At 42.6% G+C, this 20,545-nt stretch overlaps 1 protein-coding gene across 1 annotated transcript in view; it reads right to left on the reverse strand.

The window, feature by feature from the left end:
- Positions 1–733: 733 nt before the first annotated feature.
- Positions 734–20,545, reverse strand: part of LOC138293277 (pancreatic alpha-amylase-like) — a 28,277-nt gene continuing 8,465 nt past the window's right edge. Inside the window, exons 4-10 of the mRNA XM_069232414.1 lie at positions 16,717–16,947; positions 14,374–14,507; positions 14,158–14,280; positions 13,958–14,057; positions 4,865–4,986; positions 4,654–4,779; positions 734–1,003 (exon numbers count right to left, since the gene is read on the reverse strand). Of these exons, the coding sequence (XP_069088515.1) occupies positions 814–1,003; positions 4,654–4,779; positions 4,865–4,986; positions 13,958–14,057; positions 14,158–14,280; positions 14,374–14,507; positions 16,717–16,947 (1,026 nt within the window). The 3' untranslated portion in view covers positions 734–813. The remainder of the gene's footprint in view (positions 1,004–4,653; positions 4,780–4,864; positions 4,987–13,957; positions 14,058–14,157; positions 14,281–14,373; positions 14,508–16,716; positions 16,948–20,545) is intronic.

Raw genomic sequence — 20,545 nt, forward strand, 5'->3', positions numbered from 1 at the left:
GGGCCTTTGTACATTTGAAAATGCTTTTTTTGGGGTCTCAAACAGCCCAATGCTGCGAATCGGACCATTTGCAACCAAAAAAAAGCTTTGTACATCTGGCCCTATTTCTCCTCTATGCTCTTTCCAAGCACAGCCTGTTTTTAAGCCAAGGTTCACCAAATGAAGATCACTATCAGATGGCTACTATCCATGTGAAGGGTCAGTTGTAAAGCAGCTATGACGAGATGAGATACACAAACACTCAGATTCTGAGACTCCACGTTGTTGCCTAAACTGGAGAATAATACGTTAAGTAGCAAAACCAACAAAGTAGTAATACTTCACATTAGCACAGTGGGAACAAAGGATGGATACTTGGCTTGTGATGAGAGGGCAAAGTGATCATAATAGCTCTTCAGTCGTACTGAGACAATCAAGACATCATCCATTTAATTGACATTTCTCATACACTTCGTCCTCAAGTGTTCTTCTCACACGTTTCTCTGGGCTTCTGGGATTGGATGAAGACATCTATGCCATCCTACCTAACTTTCGGACCACTCGCCACCATCGGTTTATATATAAACTGTAGGTGGCTGTCTTTAATGTAGTTTATCCTAGACGATAATGTCGGTAAACTGCGTTTCTACAAGCATGCCACAATCCTATAATTGCTACAAAAATTTGTATATGGATTTGACGCCCTTTTGGGACTGGTCTGTGGTATACTAAACTTAAATAAATAAAGCATGCGTTACTCTACTGAAGTGATATTTATTTAAAGATAGCCTCCAACCATTAAAATGTTCGGTCACTATCATTCACGAGTGCACCTCAAAGTTTGGCATTAACATGAATGGCAACAAATGGATCCTCAGCCGTGTTGCTGATCTGAAATCTAGCTGAACTGTCACTGCCAACGCTGATTTGAATGCCAGTGCAGCGCCCATTCTCTTTTTGCCCAGAGATGACGTCACAGTACGTGCCAGCAGGGAGGCCAGTTTTCAAAGTTACATCCATATGCCTACAAGAAAGAGGAGAGCAAATATTTTACTATATTTGATTCACACAAAGTATTTCCCAACGAAAAAAAATGCAGTAATCATATGAATTTAGCCCATTCATGAAATTATATTAATTCATTGAAATGTAATGGTGTGCAGCTAAGAAACGTGGGACTTATAAACGAAGGCTGTGCAGGCGCTAGCGCACTACAACTTCATTTAACAGAGCGCACAAGTGCCTTTCAAATAGATATTACATGAACGCTGCTGTTTACCCCTGATGAGAAATAGCCAGGAGCGCTGTGCCACTGGCTAATCCAATCTTCCACCATAAATTGCAGGTGGAGGGCACCAGAAATTGATACCTGTTCGGTGTCGCCCCATAAAAAGAGGAGTTCCCTGGGAACCTCTGCACCATTTGTGCATTTTCCTGCTCACAAGTACCCTAAGGCATGGATGTCATTAAGGGTCGGCAGAAGTCGCAACTGTGATCCTTGGCTTGCACCATGCGACCCCCTAACATTTCTTTTGTGCCCCCTGGACTCAGAGGTGTCAAAGGCAATATCATGAATAGAGGGTTTTCACTGATGTGATATGCGCTGTTTACTTTCTGTAGTTCGAGCTGGGAACTGTGACAGTCAGCTCTTAACGCTGTAAATGAAATAAATATATGAGTGTAATCATTTTCCTGAATTAAAAAATAAAATAAAAAATACACATTTTTAAACAAGATATTGCAGATTTGTATTATGTGTAATGTTCCTGTGAATTATATCTTCCTTTTTAAAATGTAGATGGTATATAAAATAGACATCTAATTGTGTTAGGAACCTGTGATATTATGCATCGTGTGATGTCATTGAGACAAAGGGTTCTTATGTGATGTCACTTCCGCTACCCCTGGCATTTTGATGCATTGTCTCCTATGCCTTAAGGCTGGACGAGTCAGAGGGCAAAAGAAAGACTTCACCCTCATCCAGCCACTTTAAGAAAGCGCTTGGCGGTGGGGAGGCCAGCAGGACGACGAGATTTAAGGAGCCTGTCACATGGCCTCCAAACAGAACCCTGTGCCAAGCAGGCTGAGTGCCCAGGTGTTCCAAAGACATAGGAGGTGCATCCCACTGGACAAAAAAAGTTTGACATGGTAGTAGGCCCATCACAAATTAAAAAAAGAGAAATGTAAAAATGTACTAGCCCACAGCAGCCCCACCAATGAACAGCCCATGATGAAAGGGGCGTACCAATAGGCCTCAAATGTTTTCCCTTGTGGTGCGTCAGGAGGAGTAGGGACACATCCAAGTGTTTCGTGGTGCGCAGGGGGCTGCCTGGTGCATCGGAGGTTTCCTGGGGTATTACATTAGTGACCCAGGGAGAGGTTTAGGCAGCTTTTTAGCGCGTGCCCCGAAAATTTGATAACCCATTGGGTTTCTGGACTCTTGGAGACTGCTAAGAATCCTGAGTCAATAGAAATTGCATGGTATTTATTGAATGTTTACCCCTTTGCCTTGTTTGCTACAGAAAGTAGGCCAAAATCTACATGGATAGCTTTTTAATAGGGACACGTGAAATATTTCCAAGATTGTGGTAACTACTGAATATGTTAGTGAAAGGCTCATATTTAATTGCCGACACAGCCTGGATGCGTAGGTTTTTATAATTGCATACCACACAATTGATACAGAGCCATGTGTGCGTATTGAGGCTTCAGGGGTTCGCATCTGTTGGCGCACAAATGGTTAAAGCTACCTAATGCTTATGAAGCCTAGTCTGCAACTAGGGGTTATCTGATTTCGGTGTCTTCTTTATAGATCGCACATCATGTAACTTATGAAGCCCTTTTGGGTGTGTTCCTATTATTTTTTCCAATAGCCATCTTGTATTTTGTAGTTTCGTGCGTACTATTCAGTTTTGCACGAATAGACTTTTTTTTCCTTTTCAATGAAAAAAACACTAACTGGATATCGATTCGTTGGAAGCCATTTGTTGCATTTCTGAGTACTGAGATTCTCAAATCGTGGGCATACCTTACAGAAGTTAATGAGTTCATGTATCAAGGATGCATCATATTAAACACTATCAAACTGTGCTTCCTCTAGTGACAGAGATTACACTGGCACCCCAGATTTGTCCTCCTTGGTTGGCTCTACAAGAAAGCGGTTTACATTTGGGACTACCAGCACACCTGTTCACTTATTACAGTTCTTTCCAAGGGCTAGATGTACACAAATATGAATAACCATTACCTAATTGCAATTAGAAAAAACTATTCCTAATGTATAAAAATCTTTGAGTTTCATTATTGATTTGTAGTGGGCCGGACATAAACCTACCTCATGAATGTTAATGAGATAGGTTGCTATTTGTGACAGACTGGGATTCGCTGCCATCACAGGGATGGTGGCCTGCTTGGTTCAGCAGAATTCCATGTCTGTTAGTGCTATCAAATAAAGCAACCTTTTTTTATTAACACAGCCTGTTTTCCTTAAAGATAAACGTGTTACATTTATAAAAAGAAATTAAACATTGAAGTTTCATTTTCTAAGTGGAGGCAAAGGCACCTTGGACCATACTGCCTGCTCTCAAAAAATATTTTTCTAACCATTTTCAAAGGGGAAGAAGTCCCTAGGGGACCCCTTCGCCTTTGAGAATGGGTTACCACCAACTTTCAATTGGTTGTAAATTGCAAATGTTTTGGACTGCATTTTTGTCGCAAAACATTCGTACACTTCATTTCAATTCAGTATTACGAAGGGACACCCTCAACACGCCCCTTCTAAATACCAAATCGCAAAACCCAAGTTGTGATTTGGTAACAAGTTACCTAATTGCCATTTGGGCTTTGTACATCACAAAAAGCATTTTTGCAGTCTCAAACAGACTGATTTGCAGAATCGGGCCATTTGTGAATGCAAAAATGCTTCGTACATCCGGCCCTAAAGTTTCTTGCATGACTAGAACCACATAATGACAAACAATAGAATATCTCAGCTCTTCACTGGCTTCTAGTGTAAAACCCAAATCCTATCATGACTCAGGCACCGTTGACAACGTAGATCCTCATTTTCCAACAGAAACATTTAACACTATCTACGTAAACGCTGCATCTTAAATTCCCAAATAGATGACTGACTGCATTGCAACACTGGAGTGCTAGAACTAATTGCAAAGCATTCTTGATGGTAGCCCTGGGCTTTGGTGCTCCCTACAAATGTCTTATTACGTAGCTGAGGACTCTTTCTAAGCCTTCTGCAGGCTTATTCATTTTTGTTGCTTTCCCATGTTGCCCACTATCATGGTGCAACTGACTTGAGAATGCTGGGACACGGGACCACTGCAGCTTTTTAAGTGTTCAATTCAAGACTATATAGAATTACCACTACATGAATGTATTCCTAAATGATTATAGGATAAAGGATTACTAATTACACCGTACTGTGTACTCTATTAATTATTGAGGGGTGGAGGCAATTTGCTGATCCTAGCTTAATATGAAAATGCATTGTTAGCAAGTCTAAATTATAGTGCTGAGACACAGGTTTAGTACTAATCCTCAGCTTGATATAGTTAAATCTGACAGCTTACCTGCTTGACCGAATTTGAAAAGAAGTGTGCCACCATTTGTAGCAAATACCGCATGCAAAGAAATGGGTTCAAACTGTGCAGTACTCACCAGTCATCATTATTGAAGACGATAAAGCCCTTGTTACCACGACCGAATGCAATCTGATTGCTTGCATTATCCCACCAGTTTGAGAACGGTTGACCATCAACAACATTACGGAAAATAACCATGTTCCTGAGGAAAAATGTAAAAAAAAATTAATCGTAAGTTGATTGTCTGGTAACTGAATCGCCGAATAGACTCTGAAATTTTGACTTACTTTATTTGGCGCCATCTGTGTTCACAGACCCAGTCCCCAGCACAGGTGGTATCAGGATTTAAGGAAACAGGTTTGGTTGAACCATCAGAGTTACGTGGAGGTCCAATCCAATCATTGACATCCTAAGCATTAAAATAATCATATGTAATACTTTTCATGATTATATGACTATTGGAGAACATGCTAATAAAGTAGATATGTCACAATGATATAAACCTCTTTATATATATATATATAATTGTACATATGTGTGTGTGTCTGTGAGCGTGCATGTGTATTCTTCTCCAGATGAAGACACAGGCATGCCAGTTACTAGTATTCCTAGTGCCTGATCACTGGACAGGCACAAATATGCTCTCACTGGCAGGGGAGTAGCTTCAGGGGGTGTTAGGGGTGTGATTTACCTCAAATAAATACATTGTTGGCTTGGTTTCTAGGACTGGGCACTCGTCCGTTCCACTATATCTGTGAGGTATTTTCTTGTCATCCTAATTTCATGAAGAGGTTTTAACCTGTTCATTTTTACATGAGGATTAAAAAAAAATATTGAGTGACCAATTAGCCAAAAAAGGAGCAAATCCTCACCCACAGAAGTACTCCTTCAAATGATGCAAATTTAGCGCTTTTTAGAATTTACAAACATTGGTAGCAGTAGGCTTTGAAAGTTAAGTCAGTCTCAGGTTTCCAGGCATATTGCTGGCAATCAAACACACAAAAGGTGATGGGATAAATGCCTGCAAATAGTCTGACCTCTGGCAATCAATTGAGGTACCATTCTAAACCACTGTTGTTTGCCTCTGTGCCACTCTAGACAGAGGACCTGATTTAGGATTTAGCAGATGGAGCAAAGGAAGACAGTGTTGCAGAGGAATTTATTGTCTTTAGTCCACCAGCCAAATTTAGAGATGCCCGCAGGCCCCAGGCCACGTCTATACATCAGCAGGGACCATTGTAATGGCAGTTCCAGTTTATGTAGGAAAAGTTGGACGGATGACTCTTTCAAACATGACAGCTGGCTGTTAAACTTTTCCAAAGTTTTTTTTATTTTTCAAATACCAACTCCCAAATCCGGAGTTAAAAACAAATAATAATAAAAAAACACAAATGCCCTCCCATACCATGGGAGATACCTTCCACGGTGTGGGGGTCATTTTTTTTTACTGCCCCCCACTTCCAGGATATACCTGTCAGTGAGGGACAGTAAATAAAAAGTCACCATTGCAGTGGAGTACCTGTCCTCCAAAGTCAAAATCAGTCCCTGAGACCCAATGCATATAATTACTGTCTCTTCTCCCCATGGGACCAGTCAACCCCGAATCTTGGTCACCTCACACATTCACCCTGCGGCCCACTACTTTTTCTGTTGGGAAATTTGAGATTCACCCCCCGCCCTCCTTCGTATCTCACTGGCTAAGCTACGTTCCTACTCACTGGCCCTAGCACTTCTACCTACCTGACAGTAGGGAACATGGTTCAAAACAAAACAGCTGTATATCAGCATGGATGCCCCTTGGAACAGCATTTCAGAACTGAACCACTGTTAGTGAAAAAATAGCTTATGCACTGAGGTGGAAAAGAACATGAAAGAGGCAAAGTACTGAGGACTTGTGAGCGTTAGTGATTGTAGGAGGCTGGCCCCATTTGTAGTGGGTACCTAAGGTACTTACACCTTATACCAGGCCCAGTTATCCCTTATTATTGAAATGTAGGCAGTGTTCTACCAGCCTAGGCTGTCTAGAGGTAGCTGTAGCAGAGCAGCCTAGGCTGAACTATGAGACATGCAAAGCTCCGGTTAAAACCACTATAGTTACACAGTACTTATACACAATGAAAGACTATACTCAGTGTTACCAAAAATAAAGGTACTTTATTTTAGTGACACAAGGCCAAAAATATCTTAGAGGCAATACTCCTTCTGGAGGTAAGTATTATACACAATATATTCACTAGAGACCAAAATTTGGTAAGTAAATAGTCATAGAATAGGGCAAACAGTAGAAAATACAATAGCATGCAATAGGCCTAGGGGCAACACAAACCATATACTAAGTAAGTGGAATGCAAATCATGAATTCGCCCCTAGGCAAGTGTAGTGTGTAAATGGGTGCTGGGAGTATAAGAAAACACCAAAGGTAAGTAAAATACCCCACCCCAGAGCCCAGGAAAGTAGGAGTAAAGTATTGCAAATTTCCTCAGGACACACAAGTGGTGATAAGAGATACTGCAAGAACCAAGCAAGACAGCAATCAACAAATGGTGGACTCCTGGACCTGAAGACCTGTGAAGAGAGGAGACCAAGTCCAGAAGTTACAGAAGATTCCAGGAAGGACAGGAGCCCCTGCCAACCTAGAAGATGGTGCAAAAGAGGATTCTCCGGTTAGAAGAAGTCTGCAGAAGAGCACCAAAGAAGATGGCTGCGGATTCCTGCATGGTGCAGGAGATGTCCCATGTCGAGATTTTGGATGCAGACTGTTTGCGTCGCTGTTTATGTCAAAATGGTGCTACCTGGACCAAGGAGGGTCCTGGGGGCCTCAACTTGGACTGAAGAGGCAGAGAGGGCTCCCAACATTGGAGAGAGCCCACAGATGACCAGGCAGCACCCATGGGAGTCCCAGGACATGGGGACAAAGAAGATGCAAATTGCGGTTGGTGCAACACAACAAAAGAAGGTCCCACGCCGCCGGAGAACAACTCCGCGAGTTGTGTGTCGCAGGATTGAGTGCTGGGGACACTGTGCACAGAGGATTCTTAGAAGAAGTGTACAGGAGCACTGGAGCCCAAGGAGCTAGAGATGACGCGGTGCACAGGGGTATTGTCGCAAGCCGGGAAGGAAAGCTCTTACCTCCACCAAACGTGGACAGCTGGACCTTAGGACAGTCTTGGTTGTGTTGGTCCACCACCTGTGTTCCAGGGAGCATGCTCGTCATCAGGAGAGGAGTCCCAGAGAACCGTTCGTCTTCGCAGAAGGTGCCTGCAGGAGCAGGGAAGTGACTTTGTCACTCCACAGGAGATTCCGTCGGTTCTTCTGGTGCAGGGTGAAGACAGGGAGTCCTCAGAGCGTGCACACCTTGGAAATTGTTGCAAATGTTGGCTGGAACTGAAGTTGCAGGTCACAGGAGCGGTCCTGGATACTTTGTTGCAGTTTAGCGGTTCCTGGAGCAGTCTGCCGTTGATCCAACGGTCAGAAGCTGAAGCAGAGGATGCCGAGGATTCCTGGGGGAGTCTTGCAAGCTGAATCTGCAGAGACACCCACAGGAGAGACCCTTAATAGCCCAGAGAGGGAGATTGGCTACCTACCCTGGTATGCACCTATCAGGAGGGGTCTCTGAAGTCACCTGCGGGCACTGGCCACTGAGAGATCTCCAGAGTGTCCACACACCTTGGAAAACAAGATGGCTAATGCCAGGGACACACTGGGGGAGCTCTTGGCACCACCCCTGGGGTGGTGATGGACAGGAGAGTGGTCACTCCCATTTCCTTTGTCCAGTTTTGCACCAGAGCAGGGACTGGGGGTATCTGAACTGGTGGAGACTGCCTTATGCAAGAAGGGCACCATCTGCGCCCTTCAAAGCATTTCCAGAGGTTCTGGGAGGCTACCTCTCCCAAGCCTCTAACACCTATTTTCAAAGGGAGAAGGTGTAACACCCTCATCCAAAACGAAAAAAAATTGTTCTGCCTTCCTGGGACTGCGCTGCTCAGACCCCAGGAGGGCAGAACCCTGTCTGTGAGTGTCAGCAGCTGTAGCTGCAGTGCAAGCCTCAGAGAGCTGGTTAGTGCTGGTTTGTGGTGGAGCTCCCAGGATGCATGGGAGTGGCCCCCCAATACCAGATTTAGAATGGGGGGACAATTCCATGATCTTAGACACCTCACATGTCCGTATTCGGAGTTACCATTGTGAAGCCACATTTAGATATTGACCTATATTTAGTGCACGCGTGTAATAGTGTCCCGCACTCCCGAAGTCTGGGGAACTGGCCCTGGACAGCGTGGGGGCACCTTTGCAAGGGTGCCCTCACACTTAGCAACTTTGCTTCTAGTCTTCAAAAAATGAAGGTTAGACATGCAGGTGTCTTATAAGTTACTTAAGTGCAGTGAAAATGGCTCTGAAATAGTGTGTGCACTATTTAACCTAGGCTGCAGTGGCAGTCCTGAAGAAAGTTTTGTCTGAACTCCTTATGGGTGGCAAAAGAAATGCTGCATCCCATAAAGATCTTCAGGAACACCAATGCCCTGGGTACCTAGGTACCATATACTAGGGACTTATAAGGAGGGTCCAGTGTGCCAATTGGAATTGGAATATGAAGTCACTAAACTATAGCGACTAATTTGGAAGCAGAGAGAGCATAAGCACTGGAGTTCTGAGTAGCAGAACTTCAGTGACACAGTTAAGCACTACTGACAACACACACATAGGCCACAAACTATGAGCACTGGGGTCTTGGCTAGCAGGATCCCAGTGAGGCAGGCAAAAAACACTGACAAATAGGGTTTTTAACTATGAGCACTGGGGTCCTGGCTAGCAGGATCCCAGTGAGACAGTAAAAACACATTGACACACTCACAAACAGGCCAAAAGTGGAGGTAACCATGCAAGAAAGAGGCTACTTTCTCATAGTGATACCTACAATTGGCCACCAGAAAGGAAGAGCCATGATGGTTGCAGGCCCAGTGTGTGAACATAGGTGGGCCACATGCCAGGTCTACAAAGGCTAGGTATAGGGAGGATAAGCTGTTTGTTCACAAAAGATAGCACATTGGTGTGTTTTTTTACATATCTGAAAGATGTCACTGTAACACTGCAGGGATGCCCAACTGGTACTGTAGTCTGTTGCATGATGGACGATGTGTGTGGTTGTAGTTTAAGGCAATAGAAAATATGTAAGTGTTCAGTAGTTTCCCAAAGGTCTGGAAAACATTTGAATGTTGTCTGATAGTTAGTATATAACTAAGTTAATGATTTGTAAATGCTGCATTTTGTACGCTGCAGTTTAGGAAATATTATAAGAAAGCCCGGTTTCTCTAAGTTCTTCAATTAGCAGGTTTTTGTAAACTGATTTCTTCACTGGCGTTCATATCGTGCTTCTGATTAATGTTTTGGAATGTTTATTGTAGAGTAGCTGCGAAAAAAGGTTTATCACACTTTCAGTCTTTAATGCCCTAATTACCTGCATCATACTCTGTAGGAAGTCTGCTTTTCTTGAATTGTCACCCTTGATTTTTTGCTTCTTTGAGGAACCCTATTTTTGATGAATGTAGAACTCCCTGTACCTGCTAACCATTGGCAAAGTGCGAGTTCTCCTCCTTTCAATATGTTGAAAGTGTTATTGGCATGTTTAACTTACCTATAAGTCCACAGGATATTGTTTAAATGTATCAAGGGCCTGTAAGTTAAATTTCACTAGTGGGCTACAGCACTCAGGGCCTCATTTTGAGTTTGGCAGGCAGGGGAGGCCGCCCGCCAAACTCTTTTGGATGGAAAACCGCTACTTTGGTTTTCTGCCTGCTAGCCCTACTAAACAGTGTCCCAGTGGAATACTCACCACAACATTGAAGCAATGTTGTGGTGCATCAGGTGCGCAGCACCCGTCGTGCTTTTCACTGCCCGTAATTCGGGCAGTGAAAAGTGTGACGGGGCTGTCTATGGGGTCCCCTGCACTGCCCATGCCTAGTACATGAGCAGTGCAGGGGCCCCAATGGAGCCCGACACCCCGTTTCTGCCAGCGTTTGCATGGCGGTCGGACCGCATGCAAAGGCTGGCGGAAATGAAGGTCGTAATCCAGAAGGCAGCATTGCTTGCAGTGCTGCCCTGGCAGATTAAGACCGCTAGCACCGCCAGGCCAACGGCTAGCAGCATCCTAGAGGTGCCGGCAGTCGGACCATGGCAGCTACGCCATGGTCATAATGCGGCAGTCGGACTGCCCCTGTCAGCGGCGATCCGATCGCCACCGCAAGTCTGGCGGTCCATGCTCCATGGACCACCAGACTCGTAATGAGGCCCTTATTGTGTCATCCACTGCAGTGTACATAATATATAAAAGTAGGATATTTAGATGTGTAATGTTAAACATCCTTATAGTGAAAAAGTCCCAAAACACATGTTCATTGTAGTAATGTTGACTGATCCAAAGGAAAAAACTGGAATGCAAAATTAAATTTAATTCTTGGAATCTTTGAAATATTTATCAAAAACCTAATTCACTATGAAGTCAAATTTATAATGAACATTAGAGAAAAGATGCCTTTGCCTTGCCTAATGCCTTTGGAGGCTAACTTGCATTAAGCCTCCAGCTGAAATCCCCTGAGTGCTTAGCCCTGAATAAGGTGTGAAAACTGCGTCCAGGGCAGGGTACAAAGGCTTGAATGTAAGGAGGTGTTTCTGTTCCACCAGCCAGATGGCCATTTGGGCAGTGCCCAGGAGCTTCATTATCTTCAAAGGGGTCTCCCTTGTCTCAGGCAGATATCAGGTGAAACCTGCACAGATCCCTTCTTTGTTGCCTCAGCCAGCCAGGTACCAGTCCCTGTGGGGAGGGAGCTACCCCAGAACTGGTATGAAGTGACTACCTAAGAGGGGTTGCTCATTTTCTTAGTCACACCTCTGGAGTGGACACACAGTCCCTGCACAAGGGGAGAAGGGTTTCTGTCTTGGATTCAGACAGACAGGGACACTGTGGGATTGTTTGAAATAGGGCAAACAGGACATGCTGCAAAGGTGGGTAGGGTAACAACTGGGAACCTTTACCCCATTTGCTAGGAAGAAGCTAGGAGTCACTCCCCCAAAGGCTGGTGCCAGGCATAAATGTGGGACCTACAATACCGTCCTCAGAACACTACTGGACCTGTGGAAGATTACAAGCAGACAAACCTGTTGTATGAGATCTGAGAAGAGCCCTGAAGGATTGGACAGATCAACCTCATGTAGCAAGGACAAAGACGTGGGCTCCAACTGGACCTGCCCTGAACCCTGCTGGTGGCTTCTGCTGGAGTGAGTCTTGAATCCCAAGTGCTGTTCCCGAGGTCCTAAAACCCTGGGCTATGTCAAAGTGTACTTCTCCTAACATCCTGAGAAACATGGGACTTGACATATTTTGGCTCCAAAGACCTTTGGACTTGGGTTTCTCCTGCTTTGAGTTTTTCCACAGCAACAAATCTGATTCAGCGAGATGTCATGCAGAAGATATCTAGACTGATGGAGCTCTTTTGAGCTAGGGCCTGCATCCTTGCCCCACTGAAAGAATCCGAGCTCCAAAAAAGTAACTGAGCCTGAACATCGAAATCTACACTGATAAAAGGGGACAAAAGTGTTGGGCAGGTAAGGAAGCTTCATTAGGCACAAAATTTGAATTTCTCCTGCTCAGAAATTTCCCACCAAATGTCATTGGCTTCACCGGGATCTTGTCTGATGACTACATGGCCTTGTGGAGCCCTTCTCGCCCACAGCCTGCTGCTTTGCCCCACTGATGATTTTGGATTTCCATTTCAGAGACTAAAGGCCAGGGTACGAAGCACTGGTCGCAAAATAATGGGTAAAATTTTAAACCAGTATTCTTTAAACCAGTGTGCTATTTTGCAAATTGACCTTTGTACAAGTAGGTTGGTTGGCAAAATACTGATTCCTAGAGGGTCACAATTTAACCTACCTCACGAATATATAATTGCAGCCCACTACAATTTGCAGCCATCACAGGGGTGGTGGCTTGCTGAGGTCAGCAGACCACAATGTCTATGATAGATTTTGAATAAAGCATTTTTTAAATGCAACAGCCTTTTCCTTAAAGGAAAACGGGATGCATTTAAAAGACGAAAATGAAGTTTAAGTAACATTTGTTGAAGAGTAGGCAGTGGTTGATGCGACTAATGCCAACTCTTAAAAAAATGTTTTTGCCAACAATCATAAAAGGGAAGCGGTCACTTAGAGACCCCTTCTTGTTTACAAATGGTTCACCCCTCTATGTTTGTAGTTAGTAAAATATTAATGTTTTGCAACTGGATTTTGATCACAAAACATTAATACATACCTTTCCAATTCTGTGTTTGGAAGAACGGTCTATATATGCCCCTTCCAATTTGGTATTTAGTTGCAATATGGGTATCATACATGATAAAAAGCCTTTTTGAAGTCATAAACAGCCTGGTTCTGCAAATCTGATGTAATGCGATCACAAAAACTTTTCATACATCTGGCCCATAGTCCAAAAGTAAAACTTTCAACCAGGTCAAACCTGGTTTCTGTAACTGACTGCGCTTAATCAAAGTGTGCCTCAAATCGCACCTAGGTCCCAGTCTACCATGACTAGTTAACTACAGGTGAATTTTAGTGCTTTTTGGCGCTGTTCGATTTCATATCTCTGGTTTCCCTTTTTAGAATTTTGATGTTTTGGTGTAATTTTATTTATTAAAATTGTCTCTTCTTTAATTAACTGGCCTAGGCTTTTTTGCTGTATTTTGACTTTATTATTGGTTTGGTACTGCATTAACACCTTACACATTGCCTTTAAGTTAAGCCTGTCTGCTCTGTGCTGTGGCTACCAGGGGATTGAGCTCCAGTTAATTTAGTGACTTTGGTGATTCACCCTGACAAGTTTTGTGATTAATGCTTGAGGTGGGTCATCAGCCCCTTTAAGCAATGTCACCAATTTCTTACAGGCTCCTTTGTATATTTGTTACAATTTTATGTGCTAAATAGGGGGAATTTTGCAACATGACATACCTTTCATATGTGTATTTCAAACTGTTCAATAGAATTGAATAATTGACAATACTTCCACATGTTCATTCAGGAAGGTGCTTAGACATTTGAAAGCATGAGTGGATTTACTTGATATCAAATTGGAAAATGAATGGGTGTGTTTGAGTAGATGACCAAAACCTGGGATTCCACTTTTTATCTAGAGTAAGCTATAATTCCACTGAGACTAGTCCTTGAGATTCGAAGCAGGATTTGCAGTATATCTCTCAATTTCTCGTCCCTTTTGAGTCTAGAAAGCTCCTCAAATACTTTTGTACACAATCACGTATTATACGTGAAAGGATGACTTTTCGGGAAACATATTTTTTCACAGCAGCTTTATGAACAAAATATTTTCACAAACATACCTTGCCGTTTACAAAGTTTCTTGTCCAACGGAAACTTGACATCACCCGAGTAAACCCATAGGGATGAGCAAGCATGAAGCCAACTCCCATTTTGTACATTCTGAGGTAAAGAAAGTAGAGAGAGAGAGCAAAAATGCAATTTAAGATGGAGCCAAAAACTGAATGCAAATGTATATTCCAGAGAAAACAACACTTTTTACCTAGAATCAAAGAAGGTGAGAATTGCCGCTCCACCAGCACCGTGCCCTCTCTGATTGTCATGATTGTCCACAAAAACCAGGGCTCTGTCTGATGGCATAAAAGCCCATCCTTCACCCCAGTTCCTATCAAACAGAAAATGAATGTTAGATACTGAACTAAATTACTGTAGTGACAAATTATTTTATAGGTTTAGGCCAATGTCGTTCCGTCCTCACCTTAAATAACTCATTTTTTCTCCATTCCATTTACGAATGACGTTCCCCAGTTTGGCTCCATACTTGAACTCAGTCACTCTGCCATTTCCAAGGTACTCATTCACAGAAATTGCCTCTCCTCCGAGATCAATTACCTTGGAAAAAAAGTCAAACATTCGTTTCTGGACTTGTGTGCATAGTTTAATTTTCCGAAGCATTTGTGCAACATAATCACATGATTTTGTTCCACAAAATATGTTAAGAGGCTACAGAAAGCAAATGCTAAGCCTCCAAAAGACGGTTCTACAAGTGTGCTTTTTAGAAATGATGCCTTAGACTGACGGTTCATTCTGATGAAGTATTTTGTCAATTCTCTGTACATCTGTGATTTGCAGACATCTAGTGTAATGTGTAGGCCAAGGAATTCCAATTTTTGCTGGAATAAGAGCTGCTCTTGCTCACTGAAAGTGGTCCGGAGCTACTAGTATTGGTGTTGTAGTAGTGACTGCATCAGACAAGATTACTGTAAAAGCCCCCAATGCAAGATTGCCAGCAGTAATCACCTCAGTCATACAAGAAGGTTGTCAATTTTGAATACCTTAACAATTTATTATTTTACAGCCATATCTGGAGAAGCCTGGTTTAGAGAGCCACATAAAAATCATAAATGTTATGATTTTATGATGTCATATTGTGATGAAAGCCCACGCTTTCATACATGATGGGAGTTTATTTTTAGCTTACGAATCTGCATAGGTGCTTATGTTTGTTTTGCTGGTGATTTCTAAGGCACCACATGCTCTACTCTGGCTACTTTAGTGTGCCACCTCTTAAAAAAAGATTAGGATCCTAGGACTCGACTATAGGGTCTGACCATGCAGGACACACACTGTCACATGACTGTGATCAAAACAATGTGTGTTCTGAAAGTAGACAGTAGAGAGCTGAATTTTTTACTTTATTTTAAGTGTTGAATTTATATAGTTTTATGGCAGCTCGACGGTCACTTCAAAGTGCTTGGTGGTGGACAAAGGTGAGACGGAGGGAAATAGCTGTGGAGTTAGTTCATCTACAAATAACAATTAATACTCCCATCAGGAAGGGGACAGACCAAATGTCTGGTAAGAAATCAGTCTTCATTGATTTCCTGAACTTCAGGAAGTTTCCTACAGTACAAAGGGAAGAAACAAAAAGTTCCAGAGGAAGAAATACATTCATTTCGTGTGTTCCAATTTCCTTTGACTCTTCCTTCTAAACTACTATCACTAACCTACCTCGCCAACACAAAAATATACAAGATCACATGTGTTTTCACTAATTCATGCTTCAGATCTGATTTAAGGACTGCATAGTTATTGCTATGTGCAGGAGGGGAAGATACTTCACCTTCAAATATATCTGAAGTAACCAGAACCTTTGGCCTCGTTGATTTCTTTTGACATTATCCACTATCAAACACTACTACAAAGACGAATAGCACTTGGTATGCCAGGAAATATATTAAACTGGATCTCTTCCTATCTCAAAGATAGACAAAGTCTTGCATCAACAACACTAGTCACTTCACCCCTCCACGCTACATCCACACTGTGGGCTATCAAGAGACTCAATCATTTTCTCATTCCTTTTCAAATTCTACTTTTCCCCATTGACTGACTTGATCACTTCTTTCACCCTAAATTGTGACAATTATACAGAATATATGTGGATTATCCAGGCTGAATGAGTGACTAGATGACGTGGATGAGTGGATGTTGATCACCCTTCATACACTCAATTTCTCCAGTACATTCTTGAGGGATGGTTACTAGAGCAACTACTAACTTACAAGAGTCTGGATCAAGGAATGAACATGGACTGCAACTTATGCCTGGCCCCATTTGTGAATAGACATCAGAGTGCCCTACCACAGGGAGGCAGAGACAGAGGAGAGTTTGTTGGTTGTTATCCAATGCATGGATGATGTTATTATTGTTTGAACCCAATAAAATGAATATACAAAAAATATTTAAAGCACTATACAAATGGAATTAGAAATATAATTTTTGTAGCATATAGCATCCTGCTTCTTTCTGGCACTACATTATTGCCCATGCACTGCTATCTTCCCATTGTGACTCAATCTCCCTTTTCGTTCCCTATGTATGCAATTTGATTTCAAAATATAATTTACTATATAGAAGAACGACAGAAAATCACTTTCATATTTTTGACATGTAAAATGTCTTATAAGCTGTAATCATAATGCTACCGTGATATAATGACTATTGTCAGATAACGAATTGATAATCACTTTTAGATGTAATATTTAGAATTATTCCCACAGTGATTTCTAAGGCACCACATCCTCAAGTTACAAGTTACCTCTTGGAAGATGAAAGGCTTTGTACCACTGGGGAACCATTTAGTATTTAGATTCTGGAGCTTGTTTAAAATGGCCTTGATATCACCCGGCCACATATGTTTGGCAGCATCGAGCCTGAAGCCTGCAACTCCAATACTGATCAGATGGTTCAGAAAATCGGCAATTTTGCCGCGAACATACTCTTTTTCAAGTGCAAGATCAAGAAGACTGACAAGACGGCAATCTCGAACCTGTAGAAAAGCACAAACATTCTGTGAACGATTTATAGCTAAGAACTTGCTGACAAATGTAGTCAACGTACTGTTACGTCTCGTTAACATGCTTTGATTTCATTACGTTTATTCAACGAGACACAGAACAATAAGAATTCTATTAATGATGCATTTAAGTCTGATCAGGTAAACTATATTTGTGATTTACAGAAAACATAACTCAGTAATCCACTAAAAACCCTGAGCTTGGATATTAAAAATTACACACTGTGTTATATTTCAGACCTTTTGCAAAAATTAAAGGAGGGCATAACATTAAAAAAAAAATACCTCAAATCTCCTTTTCAAGCGATTATTCCGGTCTTCATTACTAATTGTAGAATATATTTGAGTTTGTTATTTTTTATTAGCTCATTTTGAGGACACCACTTTTTAGTGGCTCATTTCGATATTTTTTTCTTTATATTGCAGTTAATTGCACAAAATATAAAGTTCATGGTTCTTTTTTAAATAATATTGGACCAGAATTATCTAATGTGAAATACAATGTAGTTGTTAGAAATGTTGTCTGTAGTTGGAAGAGGTATACACCCTTGTCTAAGTAGGGACCACAATCCTAGTCAGGGTAAGTCCAACCACAATCCAAATTATCCTGTGCCTGCCCTCTGGTAGCTTGGTACTAAGCAGTCAGGCGTAACTTGGAAGGCTATTTGTAAAGTATCTGCGCAATAACTCATAACACAATGAAAACACTACAAAAATACACCACACAGGTTTAGAAAAATAGAGAATATTTATCTGAATCAAATAAGGTTGGAATAATGAACATCCAATGTACACAAGCAAGGTTAAGAATTTTTAAAGATTAAGGGCCAGATGTAGGAAAATCCTGAACTGTGACTCGCAAGGGGGTCGCAAAGGCCCACCTCATTAATATTATTGAGGTGGGTCGCAATTAGCGACCCCCTTGCGACTCGCAGCACTCACAGGGATGGTGGCCTGCTGGAGACAGCAGACCACCATGTCTGTCACTGCTTTTAAATAAATTTTTTGTTTGTAATGCAGCCCGTTTTCCTTAAAGGAAAACAAGATGCATTACAAAATGAAAAAATTAAACGTTTATGTTTCATTTTTTCAGAGCAGGCAGTGGTCCTTAGGACCACTGCCTGCTCTGAAATAATGTTTTCCATGCCATTCACAAAGGGGAAGGGGTCCCATGGGACCCCTTCCCTTTTGCGAATGGGTTACCACAAGTGTGACACTGGTGGTAACTGCGATTGCTTTGCGACCGTCTTCGCGGTCACAAAGCAATGCAGCATTGCGCTGCGACTCGCAATTAGGAAGGGGAACACCCCTTCCTAATTGCAACTCGCAGTCCCGTTTTGCGAGTCGGTAACAAGGTTACCGACTCGCACAACGGGAATTGGGCATCGCGATGTGGGTTTTGCACGTCGCAAACAGCGAAATTCGCTGTTTGCGACTTGCAAAACCTTTCCTACATCTGGCCCTAAATCCCACTAAAGCACTTTGAAACACAATAGCTCCAACTGGGGCTATCATGGTGTCGTTGACAGAGTCAGTCCCATTAGTCTGACACCACAGGCCCGGTCACTAAGTCGCATGGACCCCCAGGTACAGTACCTTTGAAAACGAAGAAACAAAGCCTTGGCACAGTCATGGAAATGAGGCGTTGCTGGGCCGGTGCAGCATCAGTCCTTTATGCGTCTGGGGAGATGAGGCATTGGTTACATACTGCGAGGTAGGGGAGGCGAGGCATTGGTTCCGTCCAGTAGGCATCAGTGTTGAGGCATCAGTTCCTTATAACTTAGCGGGGTCAATAAATTCAGTCAGTCAAGACGTGATGTGTTGATTTCACAGTGTCTCGATAACACTGAGGGATGTCAGCGGCATCACAGCAACGTTGGACTTGCATTGCAGGCCACGGTCATTGCATGCAGCAAGGTTCACAGGGCTGGGGTAGGCTGCTACGTCAGTGCTGGTGTCACTGAAGTCGTTCCAAGTGCAGCTGAAGTCGGAAAGCAAGCTAAAAGCTAGTAGATGAAGTCTTTGATGTCACTGACTTCAGAATAGGAGACAAGCTCAATCCAAACCCTTGGGGAGCACTTTTTGGGAAGGCAGAGTCCTTCCAGCACAGTCAGAGGCCAGCAGGCAGCAGGGCAACAGCAGAACAGCAGTCCTTCTCAGCAAAGCAGTCCATGTGTGTCCTTTGGGCAGGTAGGCAGTTCCTCTGTCAGAGTTCAGGTGTAGATCCAAAAGTGTACGATTTGGTGGGGTCAGAGACCCAGTTTATATACCCAAAAATGCCTTTAAATGTTCGAAAAATTCAAAGAGTGGTTTTGAAGTGCACAAGTTCCCCTTTCAGCCCATTCCTGCCAGGATCCCTGTAGGGGGTTATCAGTCATTTGTGTGAGGGCAGGTCACTGGACTTTAAAATATAAGAGAGAGCCCCTCCACCCTTCCTGCCAAGGGAGACCCATTCAGTATGCAGATGAATTCAGATGTGACTTAGTGTCCGGTGCTTATGGCTGTCTGGGTAGAATGCACAAAGGGAGCTGTCAACCAGCACAGACCAGACATGGACTGGAGACAGGCTGTAAGGCAGAGACAGCAGTAAGTGCAAAGAAATTCCCACTTTCTAAAAGTGGCATTCCTAAAATAGTAATATTAAATCCAACTTCACCAATAAGCAGGATTTTCTATAACCATTCTGGCCATACTAAACATGACAGGGCTACTCCTTCCAATTCAGAATCTACCACTTCAAGGTATATGAAAGCAGTTCTAAGGCTAGTCTATGAGAGGAGCAGGCTTCACAGTAGTGGAAAATGAATTTGTGAGTATTTCACTACCAGGACATGTAAAACACATATGTACATGTCCTGTCTTTTACTTACATAGCACTCTTCCCAATGGGTTACCTAAGGCCTGCTGTGGAGGTGAATATATGTAGAAAAAGGGGAGTTTAAGGCTTGGCAAGTAGTTGTAAATGGCAAGTCGAAGTGGCAGTGAGACTGTACACGAAGGCCTTGCAATGGCAGGCCCGAGACATGGTTAAGGGGTTATTTAGGTAAGTGGCACAATCAGTGCTGCAGGCCCACTAGTAGCATTTAATTTATAGGCCCTGGGCACATGTATTGCACTTTACTAGGGACTTACAGGTAAATAAAATATGTTAATTGGGTAGGAACCAATGTTATCATGTTTAGGGGAGAGAGCATATGCACTTTTGCACTGGTCAGTAGTGGTTATGTGTGCAGAGTCCTAAAACCAACTCCAACAGGGTCAGAAAAATGGGGAAGGCAGGTGAAAAGTTGGGGGATGACCACCCCAAGGCTGTCAGGTCTAACAGTAGCTGAAAACCATTACAGAACATGATGGTACAAAATAGAAAGTTGGATTGTAGAACAAATATATGCAATATTGTAGTCATCCCTAAACCGTGACTGCTTCATTGTGCTTAATGCTGTGTAAGAAATATGTTGGTACATAAAAAATAAAACAAATACGATTATGTTACTCAATAATTTGATATATATATTTATATATATATATGTCATGCCACAATGTAATCATCTCGCAACAGTTAAAATTAATA

The sequence above is a fragment of the Pleurodeles waltl genome, chromosome 4_2 (assembly GCF_031143425.1).
Source record: "Pleurodeles waltl isolate 20211129_DDA chromosome 4_2, aPleWal1.hap1.20221129, whole genome shotgun sequence".
NCBI classification, from domain to species: Eukaryota; Metazoa; Chordata; class Amphibia; order Caudata; family Salamandridae; genus Pleurodeles; species Pleurodeles waltl.